The 22,852-nt window shown below is 42.4% G+C and overlaps 1 protein-coding gene across 10 annotated transcripts in view; it reads left to right on the top strand.

The window, feature by feature from the left end:
* Positions 1-22,852, top strand: part of LOC122560750 (casein kinase I) — a 239,730-nt gene that overhangs the window by 170,719 nt on the left and 46,159 nt on the right. For all 10 annotated transcript variants that reach the window (XM_087998098.1, XM_087998103.1, XM_087998100.1 and 7 more), the window contains 2 exons: positions 12,197-12,282; positions 12,383-12,467. In XM_087998098.1, the coding sequence (XP_087854224.1) occupies positions 12,197-12,282; positions 12,383-12,467 (171 nt within the window). The remainder of the gene's footprint in view (positions 1-12,196; positions 12,283-12,382; positions 12,468-22,852) is intronic.

Below are 22,852 nucleotides of genomic sequence, written 5' to 3'. Positions count from 1 at the left end.
TGGTGGTCTTTCCTTGTACCACCAGAATCAACCAATCTGAATGTGAGTGCTCCAAGCAAGCATTAAGCTCTGAGCCACTTTGGTTAGTGTGGACCTTCTGTCTGAAAGGAAGGCCTGAATACAGAAAATGGAAGTTGTGGTTTTTATTTTACAGCACTTTATTTCCTCAGAATTTCTAAGACTCTGAATTCTTTTTATAGAATACACATTACAGAACCAATTCAATTGTAGCAGTAATTACATAGTCGTATTCAATTTCCATAATATGCTAACTGTTTAAGAATTCTTGTATTCCATGACATTATTAATTTGTGATGAGAACTTCTGTAAGGACTGTCTTTAGATTTCATCTAATTCAGCAGTGAGCCGGAAATAGAATTGGAAAACGTTAACCTCCACACTGTTTCTTCCTTATAAATGAAAACATAGAAAACAATAACATTTTTTACAATAATAAACTTAGGTTGCATATTAATCAGCTGTGTTCATGAACTCTGACATAACTTCTCATTGTCTGACCTGGCTAAATGTGAACCTGTAAGCTCTGATCTGATCTACACTTGTCAGTGCTGCAAGGCTTTCAATTGACAGGGAAAGTTAACTTTGATCGATACAAGTGGAAGTTTTGATGAAAGGTTTATGCCTGAAACGTCAATTCTTCTGCTCCTCAGATGCTGCCTGACCTGCTCTGCTTTTCTAACGCCGCCCTTTTCGACTTGAAGTTTTGTAATTGAAAAATAAGGAACACCAGTCATTAAAATTGCATTTTATTATCTTCCAAGAGTACATCAGAAACTGAATTCAGCGAGTACCTGTGAGATGTATTATAAGAAGGTATCATGTTCACTCAATTGGTCTGTAACAAATTCGTACCTTACCTGGAACAGCAGTGAGCTAATGACAACTAGCCCTGACTCACTTGGGATAGAGAGGGGAGCATCAACCAGGGTTCTGTGCATCACTGTCTACTACCATCTGCTGGAAATACATTGCATCTATTTGCATAAAGGTTGGCGATGATATGCCAGCAGTCAAATAACTACTCCTTCACACACTCATATATGACTCCAGCCAATGGAGAGTTTGCCCCCCTGATTCCCAATGATGGATTGAGCTTATCAATGAACACTTTCATCGACATTGACCTCCAACAACTTTTAATATTTTCAGGATAAGATTCCAGCCAGTGGAGAGTTTTACCTTTTGTTACCATTGAGTTTAGATGCCACGGCTCCTTGATGCTATACTTGGTCAAATACAGTCTTGGATGTCAAAGAGAATCATATTCCCGACCTCTGAAATTCATCTCCTTTGTCCATGTTTGAACCAATACTGTGATGAGGTCAGGAACTGAGTGACCCAGTTAAAAAGTATATTTGGGTAAAACCATTGAAGGTGTTATTTGAAGCTGAGAAATTCTAAGCTCAGTCGTGTAACTAATCAAGAAAAAGACTTCCCAAGCGATCAAAACTGGGAATTAAAAGAAGCACTAAAGTTAACCCTATAGACATCATAGAGAAATGAGCTACCTCTGATATTTGTAAAGTGATTGTGTACTTTGAAATCTTTCAAATTGTGTTGTATTGCAAATAGCTTGGATTATTTTGTCATCTTTTCTTTTGTCTAATAAACATTGTTCAACCCAAATCTATCAGGATAGATTTCAGTCTGAAATCTAACTTGTCCAGTAATAATATCAGCTTAACTATAGCATAAGGATACTAGGAAGAAGATACCAAGCAGGATAGTACTCCTGCCATGCAGGGAGCTGGATGGAGCCAGTGCAGGACGCAGAGCTCCCAACAAGGTGAACAAATACCAGAGGACCTCTGATTCGGGCATGGTTCGCCAACAGAATTGCAAACTTGGGCAGTCATTTTGATTTGCCTGTGGAAATGCATCCATTAAATACTCTTGTGTGACAGGGCACCTACTTGCCTTTCCAAACAGAACAAGCACCATGTACCACCACTCCCAACCAAACTGAACGGATGCAGCAACACTCTCTGGGTGGCAAGTCCAGGAACTCAGTAGCTCCAGACATTGCACAGTAGAAAGAGTAAATGCAGAAAACGTCACATTAATTAAAATTTAGCCACCTGCCCCTTAAATAATCTCTGTCGCAGGGTCCACCTTGTGGTAAGGCACATGTTGTTTCCAGAATGCTTCATGAAGTTGTCACCTAATTAAGGATCTTGGATTCACAGCAACAGGATGGACAGTGGACTGTTGATGTTGTTGATTTGAAGCTTTCTTTTGCATGCTGTGTACACACTGCTTTGGAGAACAGTGTGCAATTTCGTTCAGAGACTAATGTGAGGCACTCCACAGAAGCAGAGCTAATTGCCAAGCAGGAGAATTTTGTGGTCCTCTTAGACCATGAGACCATAAGACATAGAAGCAGAATTAGTCCACTTGGCCCATTTGAGCTTTCTCTGCTATTTGATCATGGCTGATAAATTTCTCAACCCCATTCTCTTGTCTTCTCTCTGCAACCGTTGATCTCCTCACCAACCAAGAACGTATCTATTTCTGTCTTAATGACTTGACCTCCATATAGTGAGTTCCACAGATTCACCATCCTCTGGCTGAAGAAATTCCTCGTCATCTCAGTTCTAAAGGGTCATCCCTTCATTCTGAAGCTGTACCCCATGGTTCCTAGTCTTACCTACTCATGGAAACAACATCTCCACATCCACTCTATCCAGGCATCTCAGTATTCTGTAAGCTTCAATTTGATTTCCCCTGCCATCCTTCTAAATTCTGTCCAAACTGTACAACTGAGTACAGACCCAGAGTCTTCAACAGATATGATCAGCCCTTTATTCCCAGGACCATTCTTGTGAACCTCCAACATCCTTTCTTTGATACGAGGCCCAAAACTGCTCACAGTATTCCAAATATGGTCTGACCGGAGAGGTAAAAACCTCAGCAGTATATCTCTGCTGTTGAAATCTAGCCATCTTGTAATGAATACTAACATTTCATTTGCCTTCCTAACTGCCAACTCAACCTGTATGTTAACCTTAAAAGAATCCTGAACTAGGACTTCCAAGTCTCTTTGTGCTTCCCAGCCCTTCCCTGTTCAGAAAGTAATCTACTCCTTTATTCTTCCTACCAAAGTGTGTAACCTCAGACTTTCCCACGTTATACTTCATCTGCCAATTCTTTGCCCACTCTCCTAGCCTGTTCAGGCCCTTGTGCGGCCTCCCCAGTTCCTCAACACTACCTGTACCGAAATGTATTTTTATGTCACCTACAAACTTAACAACAATTTCCTCAGGTCCTTCATCCCGATCATTAATGTACAACATGAATAATTGTAGCCCAATACTGTCCCCTACCAAACCCCACAAACTGCCATCCTGAAAAAGCCCCCTTTATCCCTACTGTCTGCTTTCTCTCAGTTAACCAATCCTCTATCCGTGCCAGTACCTTTTCCCCTAACACCATGGGCCCTTATTTAGCAACCTCCTGTGCGACACCTTGTCAAAGGCCTTATGGAAATCCAAGGAGATCAAAGTCTGCTGGCTCTCCTGTGTTGAACTCACCCATTACCCCTCAAAGAATTCTAACAGATTTGTCAGACATGACCTTGCCTTGACAAAACTATGTTGTCTCAGCTCTGTTTTACCATGTACTCCCAAGTGTCCATAATCTCATGCTTAATATTGGATGCTAAAACCTTACCAAACATCGAGGTCTGATTAATTATCCTATAGTTTCCCTGCCTTCTGCCTCCTTCCTTTCTTAAACAGGGATATTACATAAGCCATTCGTCAGTCTTTAACATCGTTCCTGACTCCAGTGATTCCTGAAAGATCACCGCCAATGCAATTTCCTCAGCGATGTCTTTCAGTCCGTCTGGTCTAAGTGATTTATCCTTTGTCCCCAACCCTCTTGAAGTTCTGGTATGCTGCTGGTGTCTTGCACCCTTGTTTTTGTTGTACTTAATTGGAACTAGTCTTGTGCTTACTTGAGTTGATTGTGAGAACAGACGTGATGAGAAAAAACTATCTGTCCAAAAAATACAAATCTGCCTAATACAAGGCTGTTGAAACTGTGGTTCATAAGCTATACCTGGGCTAGAAGCCAAGGTACTATAAATGTACTTTCACTTCTTGTTAATTTGTCTTGTTTGAATGTTGCTGGCTGGAAGCTTGGATGAGGCTGTTCCAGCAACATTTCCTCATTGGTGGATTAATCTAAAATCGAAAAACCAACTCTATTAACATGTATCACTTCTCTCCTAAGTGTTTTTGGACAGACATTCATATTGATTTTTTACTCACTTCAATTGAGGTTTAAGTTCTGCTTTCTTGGTTTACTTCTGACAACTAATTCTGGTTTATCCAGCCTTTCAAAATCCATGTACACCAAATCAACAGCCTTGCCCCCTTCACCCTCTCTGTTATCTATTCAAAAGTACTGCATGTTACTAAGACATGATTTGCAATAACAAATTTGCGTTGGCTCTTCCAAATTAAGTAAAAGGGGTAAAAACAATCACTGCAGATGCTGGAAACCAGGTTCTGGATTAGTGGTGCTGGAAGAGCACTGCAGTTCAGGCAGCATCCGAGGAACAGTAAAATCGATGTTTTGGGCAAAAGCCCTTCATCAGGAATAAAGGCAGAGAGCCTGAAGCGTGGAGAGATAAGCTAGAGGAGGGTGGGGGTGGGGAGAAAGTAGCATAGAGTACAATAGGTGAGTGGGGGAGGGGGGATGAAGGTGATAGGTCAAGGGCGGGGGGGAGGGTGGAGTGGATAGATGGAAATGAAGATAGGCAGGTAGGACAAGTCATGGGGACTGTGCTGAGCTGGAAGTTTGGAACTAGGGTGAGGTGGGGGAAGGGGAAATGAGGAAACTGTTGAAGTCCACATTGATGCCCTGGGGTTGAAGTGTTCCGAGGCAGAAGATGAGGCGTTCTTCCTCCAGGCGTCTGTTGGTGAAAGAGGCCCAGGACCTCTGTGTCCTCGGCAGAGTGGGAGGGGGAGTTGAAATGTTGGCCACAGGGCGGTGTGGTTGATTGGTGCGGGTGCCCCAGAAATGTTCCCTAAAGTGCTCTGCTAGGAAGGCGCCAGTCTCCCCAACGTAGACGAGACCGCATCGGGAGCAATGGATACAATAAATGATATTAGTGGATGTGCAGGTAAAATTTTGGATGTGCAAGGCTCCTTTAGGACCTTGGATGGAGGTGTGGGAGGTGGTGTGGGCGCAGGTCTTCCAAATTAACTTTTCTCCATGTGGCGATTAATCCTACCCTGAATAATTGTTTCCAGAAGTTTTCCCAGCACAGATGTTAATCTGACTGGTCTGTAACTGCTGGACTTATCTTCAAGCTTTTTAAAATAAAGTTGTAATGTCACAAGGCCTACAATTCTCCAGTCCTCCTGCACCATCCCAGAGTCCAGGAAGATTTGAAGGTCATTGACAGTGCCTCTGCAATTTCCACTTTCAATTCCTTCAATATCCTACATGCATCTTGTTCAGTTCCCAGTGTTCTTATCAATGTATTTATTACCAGTTTATCAAATACCATCTCCTTATCAATTTTAATCCTTCTAGAGCCTTTTTTTTAAAAAAAAAATGGGATTTGAGAGTTGACAGAGTGACCCTTGAGAAGATGATGCTGAGCTGGCTGAAATCCATTTGCAGTCGGTAGACCTGCAATGCCATTACAGATGGAATTCCAGGATTTTGACCCAACAATGCTGAAGGAATGGCAGTCTGTTTCCAAGACAGGATGGTGAATATCTTAAAGGGGGAGCTCGTGGTGTTTTCATGTATCTGCTGCCCTTGTCCTTTTTGATGGCAGTGGGTGTAGGTTTGGAAGATGATATCTGAAGAAGCTTGATGAGTTCTCGCAGTGCATCTTATAGATGGTGCGCATTGTTGTATTGAATGTCAGTGATGGAAAGAGGTAAAGTTTATGGATGTGGTCCAAATCAAATGGGCTACTGTGTCCTGAATCGTTTTCAGGTTTTTTGAATGCCTTTGGAGCTCATTCATCCAGGAAGTTGGAGTATTCCATCACACTATTTGCTTATTCCTTGGAGTGTAGACAAGCATCCTAGCTTCTGACCTGCCCTTGTAGCTACATTATTTACGTGGCTAATCTAGTTCAGTTTCTGGTCAGTCAACAGTGACTCCCAGAAGGTTCAGTAGCGCTGGTGAGGTGATAGTAATCCAATTGACAGACAAAATTAGCAACAGTTAGATTCTCTCTTGGCTTTGTGCGTGGGAAATCGTGTCTCACAAACTTGATTGAGTTTTTTGGAGAAGTAACATAGACGATTGATGAGGGCAGAGTGGTAAATGTGATCTATATCTAAGGCATTCGACAAGGTTCCCCATGGGAGACTGGTTAGCAAGGTTAGATCTCATGGAACACAGGGAGAACTAGCCATCTGGATACAGAACCAGCTTGAAGGTAGAAGACAGAGGAGGGTGGTGGAGGGTTGTTTTTCAGACTGGAGGCCTGTGACCAGTGGAGTGCCACAAGGATCGGTGCTGGTCCACTACCTTTTGTCATTTATATAAGTGATTGGATGTAAGCAAAAGAGGTACAGTTAGTAAGTTTGCAGATGACACCAAAATTGGAGGTGCAGTGGACAGCGAAGAAAGTTACCTCAGATTACAACAGGATCTTGATCAGATGGGCCAATGGGCTGAGGAGAGGCAGATGGAGTTTAATTTAGATAAATGTGAGGTGGTGCTTTTTGGAAAAGTAAATCTTAGCAGGACTTGTACACTAATGGTAAGGTTCTAGGGAGTGTTGCTGAACAAAGAGACCTTGGAGTGCAGGTTCATAACTCCTTGAAAGTGGAGTCACAGGTAGATAGGATAGTGAAGAAGGCGTTTGGTAGGCTTTCTTTTGTTGGTCAGAGTATTGAGTATAGGAGTTGGGAGGTCATGTTGCCGCTGTACAGGACATTGCTTCAGCCACTTTTGGAATATAGCGTGCAATTCTGGTCTCCTTCCTATCAGAAAGATGTTGTGAGATGTGAAAGGATTCAGAAATGATTTACAAGGATGTTGGCAAGGTTGGAGTAATTGAGCTATAGGGAGAGGTTGAATAAGCTGGGGCTGTTTTCCCTGGATGGTCGGAGGCTGAGGGGTGACCTTCTAGAGGTTTACAAAATCATGAGGGGCATAGATAGGATAAATAGACAAAGTCTTTTTCCTGGGGTGGAGGAGTCCAGAAGTGGAGGGCATAGGTATCGGATGAGAGGGGAAAGCAATAAAAGAGACCCAAGGGGCATTTTTTTTCACACAAGAGGGTGGTACATGAATGGAATGAGCTGCAGAAGAAGTGGTGGAGGCTAGTACAATTGCAAGATTTCAAAGGCATCGGGATGGGTATATGAATAGGAAGAGTTTGGAGGAATATGGGCTGGGTGCTGGCAGGTGGGACTAGATTGGGTTGGAATATCTGGTTGGTATGGATGAGTTGGACTGAAGGGTCTGTTTCCATGCTGTACATCTCTATGACTTTATGTTGGAGATGTCCATTGTCAGGCAGTTTTGTGGCACAAGTGTTCCTTCCCACATGTCAGGCTGAGCTTGAATCTTGTCAAGGTTTTCTGCATAAATAAAAGCAAATTTTAGCTTTGACAAAGGGTCAGTTAGACTCGAAATGTCAGCTCTTTTCTCTCCTTACAGATGCTGCCAGACCTGCTGAGATTTTCCAGCATTTTCTCTCTTTGGGTTCAAGGTTTTCTACATTTGCATATGGACTGCCCCAGTATGTAAGGAGTTACATATGGTGTTGCACATTGTGCTGTCATCTCCACTTGACCTTATGATGGAGGGAAGGTTGTTGATGAAGCAACTGAAATTATTTGGGCCAAAGGCACAACCATGAGGAACTCTAGAGCTGAGATGACTGACCTCCAACAAACATAATCATCCTTCTGTGTGTCAGATATGACTCCAACCAGTGGAGAGTTTCCCCTGTGACTTCTATTGATTCCAATTTTGCCAGGGCTCCTGATGCCACATTCTTTCAAATGTCGCTTTGATAGCAATGGTCTGACATTCTCGCCTCACCTCTGGAATTCATGTTTTGTCCATGTTTAGACTTAGGCTATAAACGGGGCTGGAGCTGAGTGGCCCTGCTGGAAACAAATCTGAGTGTCAGCAAGCAAATTATTACTAAGCAAGCAATACTTGCTGATAGTGTTGATGTCACCTTCTGTCACTTTACTGATGAATGCCAGTAAACTGATGGGGCAGTATCTGACTTGATTCGGATTTGTCCTGCTTTCTATGTAAGGGACATACCTGGCCAATTAGACATATTGTCAGGTTGGTGCCAGCATGAGTTTCACCTTCTGTCGCTATGGCTTGGGCAGCATTTGTCACCTGAGTAAAGACAGATGCAAAGTATTCATTTAACCCTTCAGTCATGCTTCTTGCTTTCATGTGTAAATTCCCTTTTTGCTACCTAATTAACCCTACTCCTCCTCTTTTACTATCTTTTCTCTGTTTATGTGCCTATAGAATATATTGGGATTTCCCAATATGTTTCTCATTATGTCTCTTTGCTTGTCTTATGTATTTTCACCTCCCTTCTGGACCTTCTGCATTCAACTTTGTTCTCAGTTGTATTTTCCACAGGACACCTGTCAGCAACACCTGGTTTCTTCTTTAACTTAGTTTCTATTTCCTCATCTTCCAGGGGACTCTGGATTGGTTTGCCGTACCTTTTTCCTTTGTGAGAATATACCTTGGCTATGCCTGACACTTCTGCTCTTTTTAAAGGTAGTCCATTACCTCGTATCTGCTTTTCCTGCCAACCCTACCTTTCAGTATGTCTGATTCACCTTTGTCTTTGCACCACTGAAGCCAACTGTCTACTTGTTGGTTATTCTTCTGGGGGATTATTGATTGTAATTTATGATACAATAATCACTGACCCCCAAATATTCCCCTATTATCACTTGATCTAATTGATCTTTCTTACTCCCAAGAACCAGGTCTAGCAATGCTACTTATTCAGTTGGACACAGGTTGCTTCAGAAAATAGTCTCAAACACAATTGTTGAAAGATTGCCTCTTGCTGTCCTTTACACTATCACTATCACTATCCCAGTCTATAGTCAGGTTGTTAAAGTCGCCTAGTATAACTACTCTCTGTTTGCACACGTTTGCAATTCCCTTGCAGATATGTTCCTCTGCATACTTCCCACTAGTGTGTAGCCTATGGTTTACACCAAACAGAAATAGAGAGACTTGGACATGTATGTATGTAAGTCATTAAAGATGGCAGCATGGCGAGAAAGGACAGTTACTAAAACATACAGCGTTCTAGGTTTCATAAATAGGGGCATAGAGTACAAGAGCAGGAAGGTTATGATGAACATAACACACTGAGTAGATGTCAGTTGAACTATTGTGTACAGTTCTGCCACATGTAGAAAGCATGTGAATGCATTGGAGAGATTGCAGAAGCAGTTTATCAGAATGGTTCAAAGGTGAAGTTATGAAGAAAGATTAGCAAATTTGGGACGGTTTTCTTGGCGAGGATTTGTCTTTGAGGAGATCTAATGGAAGGTTTTAGACAGTGTCCCTAAGCCAAGGTGCTCAGAACTGGTGCAGACATGATGGGCCAAATGCCCTGCTTTTGCATTGTAATATGGATTCTGTATGTCTGAACTGTTTAATGCTTTGTATAATTTAATCAGTCTCATTGACCACCCTTTTCCTCAACTGTAAAGCTTACACATCTGTAACATTTTCTTGGAAATTATCCTGTTTTTAGATATAGCAATGTGTGATTCATATTTCTGCGCTCTTTCTAATGCAAATGTAGCTTATTCCTTATAATTCACTGTCACATTTTGCATTAAAACTGATTAGTACAGTAATTGTCTTTAGCCCACAATATGACAATTATGTTGAAAGCTAGATACAAAGCCATATTGAATGATTTGATAATTTGAATAAATACACTTGAATTTGTAAGGTAAATGGTAGTTCCGGCAGCATACTTGAACCATTCATTTCTGGGCGCTTTGTGGTTATTTTAGATTAGATTACATTAGATTAGATTACATTACAGTGTGGAAACAGGCCCTTTGGCCCAACAAGTCCACACCGACCCGCCGAAGTGCAACCCACCCATGCCCCTACATTTACCCCTTATCTAACACTACGGGCAATTTAGCATGGCCAATTCACCTGACCTGCACATCTTTGGACTGTGGGAGGAAACCGGAGCACCTGGAGGAAACCCACGCAGACACGGGGAGAACGTGCAAACTCCACACAGTCAGTCGCCTGAGGCGGGAATTGAACCCAGGTCTCAGGCACTGTGAGGCAGCAGTGCTAACCACTGTGCCACCGTGGTTTAAACTATTATCTTAAACTATTTTGTTCTTCTCCATAGTTTACTTTGCATAGATTACTATTTCCTGGCTGACTTCTGCTATTTTGAGATGTCGATTTACAACAGAAACTGTCCAATCTGTGTGTTAATCTGACAGTACATGAAATGAACTGACCAGTAATGTGCTGTGGAACATTATCTCTTCTCTTCCTCAAAGACATCAATGCCATTTCGGCAACATGAGGTGAATTTGTTGAAGTATTACTTCATGCTTGATGCCTTTTTAACAAAGGCTAAAATTTAATTGTGTAATGATCAACTGGGGAATCATCATCTTTGATGAGATCAGAGGTAAATGGTTTTGCTTTGGAGTCGATTTGATTTTAAAATCATTTGCTGACTAGGGGAGATAGAAGTCACTGATTTTTTTTCAGACACAGGTATTGTGATACCTGAGATAGGCAGTTCCCCAGCATTTGTTGATCAACCTGATTCACTAATAGGTTTTGGACCACAATGGACCTGACATTTTGATTACTATCCTTCAAACAACCATGTACAGCAACCTGTTAATGAATTGTGTGATCTTATTCTGATGATAAACAAATTGTTTAATATATGTATGGTGCTAATTTGCAGTTTTAACCATTAATAAATATTGAGATCCCTGCTGACACTTGAACTGTGGTTACGATGAACCCTATTTTCTGAACTTGGACCAGTGAGGTGATTCAAACAGATACACCTTTTGGGCTTTTTCAGGAGCTGTTAAACATGATAGATTTCTGATTGACATTGCCAAGACAATTAGAATTGTTCTAAATTCTGCAATTATTTCATGATATAAGGGTCTGTTGTGGTGTAGTGGTAATGTCCCCACCTCTGAACTCTGAGATCCAGGTTCAAGTTCCCCCCTGCTCCACGGATGTTTCTTAGCATCTCTGAATAGGTTGGTTAGAAATGTCTTGATAGAACAATAATTAATAAAGAACCCAGAAGTTCTGTTCAAATGATTGGCAAACTGGAGTCATGTGACTTTGCAACTCTGCCCTGAGTTGATGTTAAGTCTTCCAATCATTAGAAAGTGGACCTTTAGAAGAATGAAAAGGAATAGAGTACAACATCGACAACCTCAGAACCCACTAGATTATTGCGGTATAAAACCTTGATTGAATAATATAGATCTGCAGAGAGAATGTAAGCATATTTGATACCAAAAGTATTGAGCTAAATTTCAGAATGGAGAAAGGCTGGTATGGCAGAGTCCACGTTTACTGCTCTGTGGAAAGGAAAATCCGCTGCAGAGTGAAATGGGCAAATGGCCTGAAACCTGTTACCTCCCCAGGATATCATCATCATTACAAATTACAATGGTGAGAAGTTTGGGTATTGCTTCTTATTGGCCAAGAGAGTAATTTTGTACAAAAATATATTTATGTCGGTGAATAATCAGGGTTATGTGCAAAACAGTAGTTAGATATTCTAAATTTTAGTTAAGCATTAGCATCAACTATTAACCCAAAATTAAAACCAGACTCAACTTCAGAATTAATTCCAGAACAAGCACCTTACACTGTGTTACTACCCCTTCCAAATATGTGTGTTTTTGTTATATCTGTGCAGTATGATAATTGCTAACTGATCTTTATTTTCTTGAAAACTGCCAATTACTATTTGAAGTCTCTTAGTAAGCAGCAAAATAAATAAAATAATTGTTTAAAAACATACTTGCATTAGAAGCAATTAATTTAAATAATAGCAAAAGTTAAGACAAGTCGTTTGTATTAAAATATTCTAATTGCTCTTTAACGCCTTGAAACTTTAAAGGGAAATATTTCAATCATTTTGTGTGAATTTCCTTTTCAGAACAAAGCAGAAGGGATGACTTAGAAGCATTAGGTCACATGTTCATGTATTTCCTCCGCGGCAGTCTTCCTTGGCAGGGCCTTAAGGCAAGTTTGTTTTCCCTTTGCTCTGCTTACCAAATCCAAAGTGCTAATTAGAGATGAGCATTGTCTTGATTAATGAAGCTGAGTTTACTTTCATTTCCAGGCGGACACATTAAAAGAAAGATATCAGAAGATAGGGGACACCAAGCGAGCAACACCAGTTGAAGTTTTATGTGAAAATTTTCCAGGTAATCTTTCAGTCATTGAGCAGATTGAGAGATTCTCCAGTTTCTAATGTCTGGATCTGTTCCTGCCATTTGAATTCATTATCATTTATCTTCTGCCATGAGAGACCAGTATAGCACTGCAATGTGCAAGTTTTCGAAGGTACCTGATTAGTAACTATAAGCACTGATGGGGTATCATCACTATCCTTTATAAGGAAGATGAGGGAAGTAACAACATGCTGTTTTAATGTTAGTATTTGTATGCATTTAGATCTGACGTTTTCGCAGTGTTGAGGTCATGTTTAATGGTAAACTGTTTTTCTACTGATCTGGCATCATTACTCACAGATGATTCGAATTTATGCTGCTGATGGGATCTGAAGCTGAATATGATGGTTTTAAAACTTATAATGACTGTCTACAGTATTAACTACCTTTGCAACGCACACAGCTTGAGCATGGTTACATTGAGATTTGCAGTACATTTCAGAAGAAAATGAGTACAGGGGTTATGAAGTAAAAACAGGAAGAGTCTATCATGCCCAGGTTTTAAACCTTGAGACAAAGAAGAGGAGAATTTTGTTTATAAGTTGAGTTTTGCATTATTCAACTTACATAATGCAGTTCAGTTATATTTCCCTCTTTTCTTTCATTTAATTCTAAAAGCAGTGAGTTGTGTTGAATGGAGCGGAGGACCATGGATGTGAGGTGACCCCCACAGCGCAGCTTCATGGTGATTCTTTCCATATGAGCCATGAAATGAGCAGGATTGATTATTTTTCTGGAATTATGTCCGCTGCTTTAGGCACTCTCGAGTGGAGAAGTAAACTCTGAAGATTATTAATGCATTATCTATACATTGGAAAACCTTTTAAACAATGCATGTATATCTTGCGTGAATTTGTTTTATTTGTTAATGGGATATGAGCTTCACGACAAGGCCAGAATTTATTAACAAGCCCAAATGCCTTTGAGAGGCTGGTGGTGAGTTCTCTTCTGGAAGTGTCTAGTCCATGTGATGTCTGCACACCCACAGTTCTGTTAGTAAGGGCGATTCAGGTTATTGACACTGACAATGAGTATTTGTGTGGTGATAAATACTTTTCCAAGCTTGAGACTTGGAAGGGGACTTGCATGCTGTTGGTATTCCTTTATCGCTGCTGCTGACATCTTTCTATATGATAGAGGTTGAGAATGAGGTTGAGAATTTGGAAAGTGCTATGGATGGAGGTTTGACATGTTGCTACACGCTGCGTCTTGGTGTATCTCATAGATGGTACATGCTACTCCACTGTGTGCAATAGTATAGGGAGTATAATTTAAGGTCTTTGATGGTTTGCCAATCAAGTGGGTTGCCTTGGCCCTAGATAGTGTTGAGCTTCATGAGTGTAGTTAAGCTGCACCCATTCAGGGAAGAGGGTAATATTCCATCCTATTCCTAACCTATGCCTTGTAGCTGATGAGAACAGCTTGGGTATCAGGAGTTAAATTTTTCACTATAGAATTCTAAATTCTATAGACACAGTATTTATATTGCAGGTTCATTTCAGTTTCTGGTCACTGGTAACCCCCAGAATGTTGAAAGTGGGGGATTCAGTAATGGTAATGCCTTTTAATATGAAGGCCAACATTTGGATTCAGTTTTGCTGATGGCTGTCACTTCCTGACACTTACACGGCACAAATGTCAGCCCACTTGTCAGCCCAGGCCTGTATTTTGTCCAGTTCTTGCTGTACATGAGTATCTGAGGAGTTGACAGTGGTGCTGAACATTGCGCAATCATCAGCATACATACTAATTTCTTGTAGTGAAGGGAAAGTACTTAATGAAGCAGCTGAAGATGGTTAACCTTGAAACACTACTGTGAGGAGCTCCTGCTGAGATGTCCTGGAGTTGAGATGCTTGGCTAACCGAGGAAATTAGGGATAGTGTTAGATCGTAGAAAGGGCATACGAATTGACCAAAAAAGCAGCAGATCTGAGGAATGGGAGCAGTTTAGATTTGCAGCAAAAGAGAACCAAGGGATTGATTAAGAGGGAGAAAATAGAATAGGCAAGTAAGCTTGCAAAGAACATAAAAATTGATCGCACAAGCTTCTATAGGTTTGTAAAGCGAATAAGGTTAGCAAAAACAAATATAGGTCCCTTACAGTCTGAAATAGGGGAAGTGATAATGAGGAACAAAGAGGTCGCAGACCAACTAAATACGTTGTTTGGGAAACACAGTGCCTGATGAGAGGCAGGAACTAAAAGAATCATTTTTAGTCAGGAATTGATGGGATTAAAGGTTAATGAATGCCCAAGGTCAAATAATCCACAACCTAGTCTACCTAAGGGAGCGCACTAGAAATAGTGGGTGCATTGATGGCCATCTTTCAAGGCTTTATCGGCAATCTAACCCCACTCTTTTCAAAAGCAGATATAAAGAAAACAGAAAATTATCAGCTGGTTTGCCTCATGGGGAAAATGCTGGAGCCCATTTTGAAATATTTAATAGAACACTTGGAAACAGTGATATGATTGGACAGATTCAGCATGGATTTTAAAAAAGTGAAATCATGCTTGACAAATCCACTGAAATTTTTTGAGGACATAACCAGTAAAGTTGATAAGAGGGAGCCCGGTGGATGTGTCATTTCCTTGGATTTGCAGAAGACTTTCTAATAGGTCATGCACAAGTTGTGAGCATGGGATTAGGGTAGTGTACTGACAGGAATGATGGAACTAAATGTGATATTTTCAAGTTTGGAGACAGCATAAAGTTGAGTGGGAGGGTGCTGAGAAACGTCAGTGTGATTTGGACAAGTTGAGTAAGTGGACATATGCAAGACTGATGAAGTATCATATAGATAAATACGAGGTTATCCACTTTGGTATCAAAAGCAGGAAGGCAGATTACTATCTGAATGGTGCTCGATTGGGAAAGGGAAGGTGCACCGAGACTTGGGTGTCATTATACACCAGTCACCGACAGTAAACATGCGAGTGCAGCAAGCAGAGAAGAAGGCAAATGGGATGTTGGCCTTTATTATGTTGCGGTTCAGTAGAACCATAAATAGAGCACGTGTTGGATGAAGGGTAAACTTGAATAGAGAATACTCTATTTTATTGTAGGGCTCTCAGCTCAACAATTGGTTTTAGATTACCTCCCATAGCTCCCAGCTCTGGATCACCTGACCTGCTCGTTTAAAGGGAGTTGGGTTGCATAACTCAACTACGCCCACTTTATTTTAATATCCTTTTTAACAATATTTAAACTGCCAGCAGGTAAAGCTATTGTACAGGCATTGTAGCTCATGTATAATTCTGATCATCCTGTATAGGAACGATGTTATTAAACTTGAAATGGTGCGAAAAAGATTTACAAGGATGTTACTGAGTCTGGAAGGTTTGGGTTATAAGGAGAGGCTGGATAGGGCTGGGACTTTTTTTTTCCCTGGAGTGTAGGACGCTGAGGGGTGACCTTTATAGAGGTTTACAAAATCATGTAGGGCATAGATAGGGTGAATAACCAAAGTCTTTCCCCTAGGGAAGGGAGTCCAGAACGAGAGGGCATAGGTTTAAAGTGATTTAAAAGGGACCTGAAGGGCAATTTTTTCTTGTAGAGATTGATGCGTCTATGGAACGAGCTGCCAAAGGAAATGTGGGGGGGGGGGTACAGGAACAAAATTTAAAAGCCGTTTGGACAGGTACATGGAAAGGAAAGGTTTAGAGGGATCTGCACCAAACGCAGGTAAGTGGGACAAGTTTAGTTGAGAAAAGCTGGTCAGCATGGATGAGCCCTATCTCATGCTGCATACCTCTAAGATACTGTATGTACATCATCACAAATAATTTTTAAAAAATGGAAATAAAAATGACCTTTCTATGGCTTACATTGATATGATCAGTCTCTCGTTGCTGGTGAATCCTAGAATTCCTACAGGTCTCCTTGTCTCAGGAACCTTTTTCTAGAGTAGTCTCCAAGCTTCTGGAAGCTCCTGTTGTTCCACAGACACGTCCCCCTATTGCCACTCTTGACTCCTGTCTAGATACTGCCAACCCTGACTGGGAGACACATGTCTCAATCGACACCGTTGGTCCTCTTCAAGGAACGTTGCCACACACATACAGAGACACACACACACACTCACTCACTCCTGCTCTGCTCTGTATGTGATAACAGCCCTGTTTGGGAAATCACCACAATGGGATCAATTTTACCCCGAGGTGTGTAAGTCTAGGCCAAAATGGCCTTTCCTCTTTGGCACCCCCTTGACCTTGAGGTTCCCACTCTTCTGACCATCTGTCCTCCTTGATTTCACTCTACCTCGTCTCTGGTCTCAGGTGGTGGTTGAACATGAACGATGCTGGTGAGCACTGGGTCAGTACATGTAGTGTGTTCCTGTACACGCTGTGGAACTTGAGTTGCTGCTCTAGCGACCTCTCCCCTTGTGAAGCCTTTAAGGCCTAAGTCAAGGTTTGTACAAATCTGTGTGCCTGGCCATTTGCCCCAGGGTGATACAGAGCCAGTTTCACATGACTGACTCCATTAATTTCCAAGTGCTCCTCAAACTCTTGTGCCACAAACTGTTGAACATCGTCAGTCATGACTTGCTTGAGGTTCCCAAACTTGATAAATATTTCATCCATTTGGTGTATTGTTGCTCCTGCTGATACCAACTTCATTAGAGACATAAAAACTGCGAATGTTGGAATCCAAAGTAGACAGGCAGGAGACTGGAAGAACACAGCAAGCCAGGCAGCACCAGGAAGTGAGAGCTGGACAATGTGTTGCTGGAAAAGCGGAGCAGTTACAGCAGCATCCAAGGAGCAGGAGAATCGATGTTTCAGGCATAAGCCCTTCTTCAGGAATCCAACAGAAGGTGGAGAAGTCATCGTTTCAGATGTAACCCTTCTTCAGGACTGAGCACTGTACGTCCTTGGTCACCAGTGACATCTGTCCCTCTATATTGGTCCCTATGAAATCGACATGAGTCTGCTGCCACGGTGTTTGAGGCCATTCCCATGGATGAATGAGCAACAGCAATCACTCCTTTCTTACTAATGCTCAGGATTTGCATGACTCCCTTTCTCCGCAATTTGGGAGTCCACATTCAACCAGCAAAAATAGCTCCTGGCTGTCTCCTTGATTTGCTCCACACCAGGGAGTCATTGGTGCATTTGTTCTAGCACCTTTCCACTTAACAGGGGAAGGATAACAACTCTCATTCCCCACATCAAACAATATATGGACAATATCTGATATGGACAAATCTCATCTCCTGGACAGGTAAGGGAGTAATTCTGGGTGACTTCCATGACTGACCATCCCTCCCAGAACTAAGTCCACCACTCTGCTCAAGATTGGGCCGTTCTGAGTATATTCTGTACCTGAATCACTGACACCAGCACCTCTTTCTGGGAAAAAGTATACAATTCTAAAATTCCATCCAGGAACCTCCTCATTCTCAGTAGTGGCTGCCTTGTCAGGGCAACTGCATTGCCATGCTTCTCTGGTTGTCCATGTCTGATTTTGTATGATGGGTGTACAAAGTTACAAATCACACAACACCAGATTATAGTCCAACAGGTTTATTTTAAGGTAAAAACAATGACTGCAGACGCTGGAAACCAGATTCTGGATTAGTGGTGCTGGAAGAGCACAGCAGTTCAGGCAGCAGCCGAGGAGCAGCAAAATCGACGTTTCGGGCAAAAGCCCTTCATCAGGAATAAAGGCAGAGAGCGTGAAGCGTGGAGAGATAAGCTAGAGGAGGGTGGGGGTGGGGAGAAAGTAGCATAGAGTACAATAGATGAGTGGGGGAGGGGATGAAGGTGATAGGTCAGTGAGGAGGGTGGGGTGGATAGGTGGAAAAGAAGATAGGCAGGTAGGACAAGTCATGGGGACAGTACTGAGCTGGAAGTTTGGAACGAGGGTGAGGTGGGGGAAGGGGAAATGAGGAAGCTGTTGAAGTCCACATTGATGCCCTGCAGTTGAAGTGTTCCGAGGCGGAAGATGAGGCGTTCTTCCTCCAGGCGTCTGGTGGTGAAGGAGCGGCAGTGAAGGAGGCCCAGGACCTCCATGTCCTCGGCAGAGTGGGAGGGGGAGTTGAAATGTTGGGCCACAGGGCGGTGTGGTTGATTGGTGCGGGTATCCTGGAGATGTTCCCTAAAGCACTCTGCTAGGAGGCATCCAGTCTCCCCAATGTAGAGGAAACCGCATCTGGAGCAACGGATGCAATAAATGATATTAGTGGATGTGCAGGTAAAACTTTGGATGTGGAAGGCTCCTTTAGGGCCTTGGATAGAGGTGAGGGAGGAAGTGTGGGGGCAGGTTTTGCAGTTCTTGCGGTGGCAGGGGAAGGTGCCAGGAAGGGAGGGTGGGTTGTATGGTGGCGTGGACCTGACCAGGTAGTCACGGAGGGAACGGTCTTTGCAGAAGGCGGAAAGGGGTGGGGAGGGAAATATATCCCTGGTGGTGGGGTCTTTTTGGAGGTGGCGGAAATGTCGGCGGATGATTTGGTTTATGCGAAGGTTGGTAGGGTGGAAGGTAAGTACCAGGGGCATTCTGTCCTTGTTACGGTTGGAGGGGTGGGATCTGAGGGCGGAGGTGCAGGATGTGGACGAGATGAGTTGGAGGGCATCTTTAACCATGCGGGAAGGGAAATTGCGGGTCTCTAATGAAGGAGGCCATCTGGTGTGTTCTGTGGTTGAACTGGTCCTCCTGGGAGCAGATACGGCGGAGGCGGAGGAATTGGGAATACGGGATGGCATTTTTGCAAGAGGTACGGTGGGAAGAGGTGTAATCCAGGTAGCTGTGGGAGTCGGTGGGTTTGTAAAAAATGTCAGTGTCAAGTCGGTCGTCACTAATGGAGATGGAGAGGTCCAGGAAGGGGAGGGAGGTGTCAGAGATGGTCCAGGTAAATTTAAGGTCAGGGTGGAATGTGTTGGTGAAGTTGATGAATTGCTCAACCTCCTCGCGGGAGCATGAGATGGTGCCAATGCAGTCATCAATGTAGCGGAGGAAGAGGTGGGGAGTGGTGCCAGTGTAATTACGGAAGATTGACTGTTCTATGTAGCCAACAAAGAGACAGGCATAGCTGGGGCCCATACGTGTGCCCATGGCTACCCCTTTAGTCTGGGAGAAGTGGGAGGATTCGAAGGACAAATTAAGGGTGAGGACCAGTTCGGCTAAATGAATGAGAGTGTCGGTGGAAGGGTAGTGTTGTGGACGTCGGGAGGCTTGGAGGCTCTGGTCATGGCGGATGGAAGTGTAGAGGGATTGGATATCCATGGTGAAGATGAGGCATTGGGGGCCGGGGAAACTGATGTCTTGGAGGAGGTGGGGGGCGTGGGTGGTATTTTAAGACACTAACTTACGAAGCACTGCTTCTTCATCAGGTGGTTGTGGAGCAGAATCATACAACACAGAATTTAGAGCAACAGGATTGCAGTGTCATGGAATGTAATGTTAAACAAAGTTCTCCTGAGTCTTTCATCGCTTAGAATGATCATTTTAGTTTCAGTTCCTTCATGTGTAAATCCTTTTATATGAATAGGCTGATGGAGCTAGTGCTTGTCTCTGCAGATGTGCTGCTGCCATTGACATGTGTATGGCGCAAAAATAGAAGTTAATGCCCTGTGGTCTGTCAGCAGCTTTAACTGCTTGCCGTAAAGGGAATGCGTGCACTGCCCAAACATTCCTTTTCTACTTGGGCATAGTGACACCTCACTGCAAAGGCAATGGGCCTTTTCTCTCCAGTTGGTAAGATACATGACAGCACAGCGCCAACCCCATAAGGCATGTCAATTGCTGTGACAACTTTGGGTCAAAAGGAGTCAACAGTTCCAACCTTTATAGGACTTGCTTCACCTCCCAGTAAGCCTCATCATATTCCTGGGTCCATTTCCATGGCTATCCTATTCCCTGTAATTGATGCAAGAGTTTTAGCATAGTTGTGAGATCAGACACAAACTTGCCATAGTAATTCACAAGTCCTAAGATTGATCTCATCTGAGACACATTCTCTGGTCTGGACCTTCATGATGGCCTTCATTATCTGGGTGCCTTGTGTTGTCCTTCACCAAATACATAGCTGAAGTACTCTATGGAGTCTTTAAAGACTTGCATTTCTTCCTTTTATACTTGTAGGCTGTGTTCCTGCAATGTCTTTAGAGTTTCTTCTAGGTTTTTCTTCTCATTGAAAGATCCAGATAACCAAAATATCATTTGGAATCCCAGCAATCCCCTCAAAAAATTTGGCCCATGGCCATGTGGAACTGAGCCGGTGCTGATGTGATGCCGAATGACAGTTGCTTGGATCAGAAACGTCCCCCCTGTGTTACTATCATCAGCGGTGGCTGAAACTCCTTTGTGACCCCCATCTGCAAATAGGCCTGCGACAGATCCAGTTTGAGAATTTCTTTCCTCCAGCCAGTCCCCTGAACAGGTCCCCAGTGTGGAAGTGGGTAGTGACCTGCACTCAGGGCTGGGTTGACTGTGATCTTGAAAGTACAGATACATCCTGAGTGCACCATTTGTTTTTAGGACTGGAACAACGGGAGTAGCCCAATCACTGGTGGTTTCTGGGTCCGACATTTCCAGGTTCACTAGCTGTTCCATTTCTGCATCCACTTTAGACTTGAAGGCCTATGGCACTGGACACGCATTCAGAACCATTGGATGAGCCTCCCGCTTTACCCAAAGTTTAATTTCTGCTCCTTTCATTTCCCCCAGGTTTCCCTTGAAGTCATCCATATGGCTGTCCAAAATCTCTGGCAAACTCGTTTTTGTGTTAGCCAGTCTATTAAGCACACTACAATTTAACTTTATTTTTTATAATCAGGAGCATAGGATAATCGCCTTTCACTATGTACAGTGGCAGTTTGGTATACTGGTCTCTTAGTTGTACTTTTACCAGCACATAGCCTTTAGTGGCACCTTTTGTTCCATGTACATCCAAAGGTATTCTTGGCAAACTTCAATGGCAAGAGTCAGAGATCCTGAATCCGGAAACCCTTATCCACCTATACCTTTGCTGTCTTCCCCTCTAATTTGGGAAGAACCTGGAAACGATCAGCTTCACCCCCATACAGAATGGTTTAACTGAAACTTCATGCACTCTGGGCCTTTGACTTCTCCCACAGACCCAGCTGACTCCGTCTCCTATTTGTGTGTACAATCTGCCTTGTCCTCGGAATTGTCTCCTTTAAACTCCCCTTCTCTTGCCTGAGTTGCACCCAGCAATTTCGGGCATTGACTCTTGCTACATCAGCGGCATTCTACAGTTGGTACCACAGTCTGCTAGGTATCCATCTCCGTTTGATCTTCTAACTTTATGGTATTAGTAGCGTGAGGAATATGCTAAGCCACAAGGTGACATATTCTGGAATCTTATTAATGCAATCTCCTCAAAATCATATCTTCCCTAACATTGTCATCTGAAAGCTATTTAGTTTATAAAATTTCTATCAAAGAAGTTTCCATGATCACTTATCTGTATTTCCTGTAAATCGTTCTCATGAGCAGACAAATGGTTATGCACTCCTTGTTGTAATTGTTTGAAGTTTAGTTTTTTATTTACCAGTGACACACTGCATTCTCAAAGTCCTGAAAACAACATAAGGTCTGAGGCACCTGACAGCATCGAGGCTTAATGTATTTAGCTAATTTTGTGACATTTAGAAACATTGGGGAAGGAAAGATCAAGATAATTATTTTAAGTGGAGGAAAGTGCTTGCTGTCAACAGTTTACAATACCACACAGCTATATCCTTGAATTATACCATTTATAATATGAAGTGGTTAGAAACTATGTAATGCTTTGATGAATTTGTACAGCTGTGGTTTTATATGCTCCCTCAATGTGTTTTAGTCGTATGCTTTAATATGCATTTTAATGCAGTTTTAAAATCAGACGTATTTACAGTAGTCTCAAAAAAGTGCAGAGCTGTCTCTATTCACCTTTGCCTTTCAATTCATATTTGATTACCATGTAAAAGTTGAATTTTTAGGCTTTTTAAAAAAATTTAAATTATGAGGTTGACTACTACATGGATACTACTATTGAGGGATTGAAATTCATGCTACAGTCCAAAATGCCATATCATTAGTAGAAGCCCAAATGATCTCTAAATAAAGAAAGAAAAAAAGCACAATAAATTTGGTACAGAGTGCTACAGAGGAACTGACCTCAGCTGACCTGCACACCAACAGAGGTTGTCACCCCACTCTGACCTGATGTGTCTCAGACTTTCCTGTCAAGTTCTTCTGTTTCCCTCTGTTTTCTCTCGTCTACTGTTTTTGGTTTTTCAAACTAGCATTTTAAGTTTTTATTTCTGATTTAAGACAGTTGACTCCCAGTTTCACCGATCATTGTAGCCATCCGAAATCGTCAACAGCTGCATGGTAATTTATAATGAAGTAAA

The sequence above is a fragment of the Chiloscyllium plagiosum genome, unplaced genomic scaffold (genome assembly GCF_037043375.1).
Source record: "Chiloscyllium plagiosum isolate Xiang-an unplaced genomic scaffold, Cpla_swu_hap1 HiC_scaffold_2, whole genome shotgun sequence".
Lineage (NCBI taxonomy): Eukaryota > Metazoa > Chordata > Chondrichthyes > Orectolobiformes > Hemiscylliidae > Chiloscyllium > Chiloscyllium plagiosum.
This window is presented reverse-complemented; position numbering and strand designations above follow the sequence as displayed.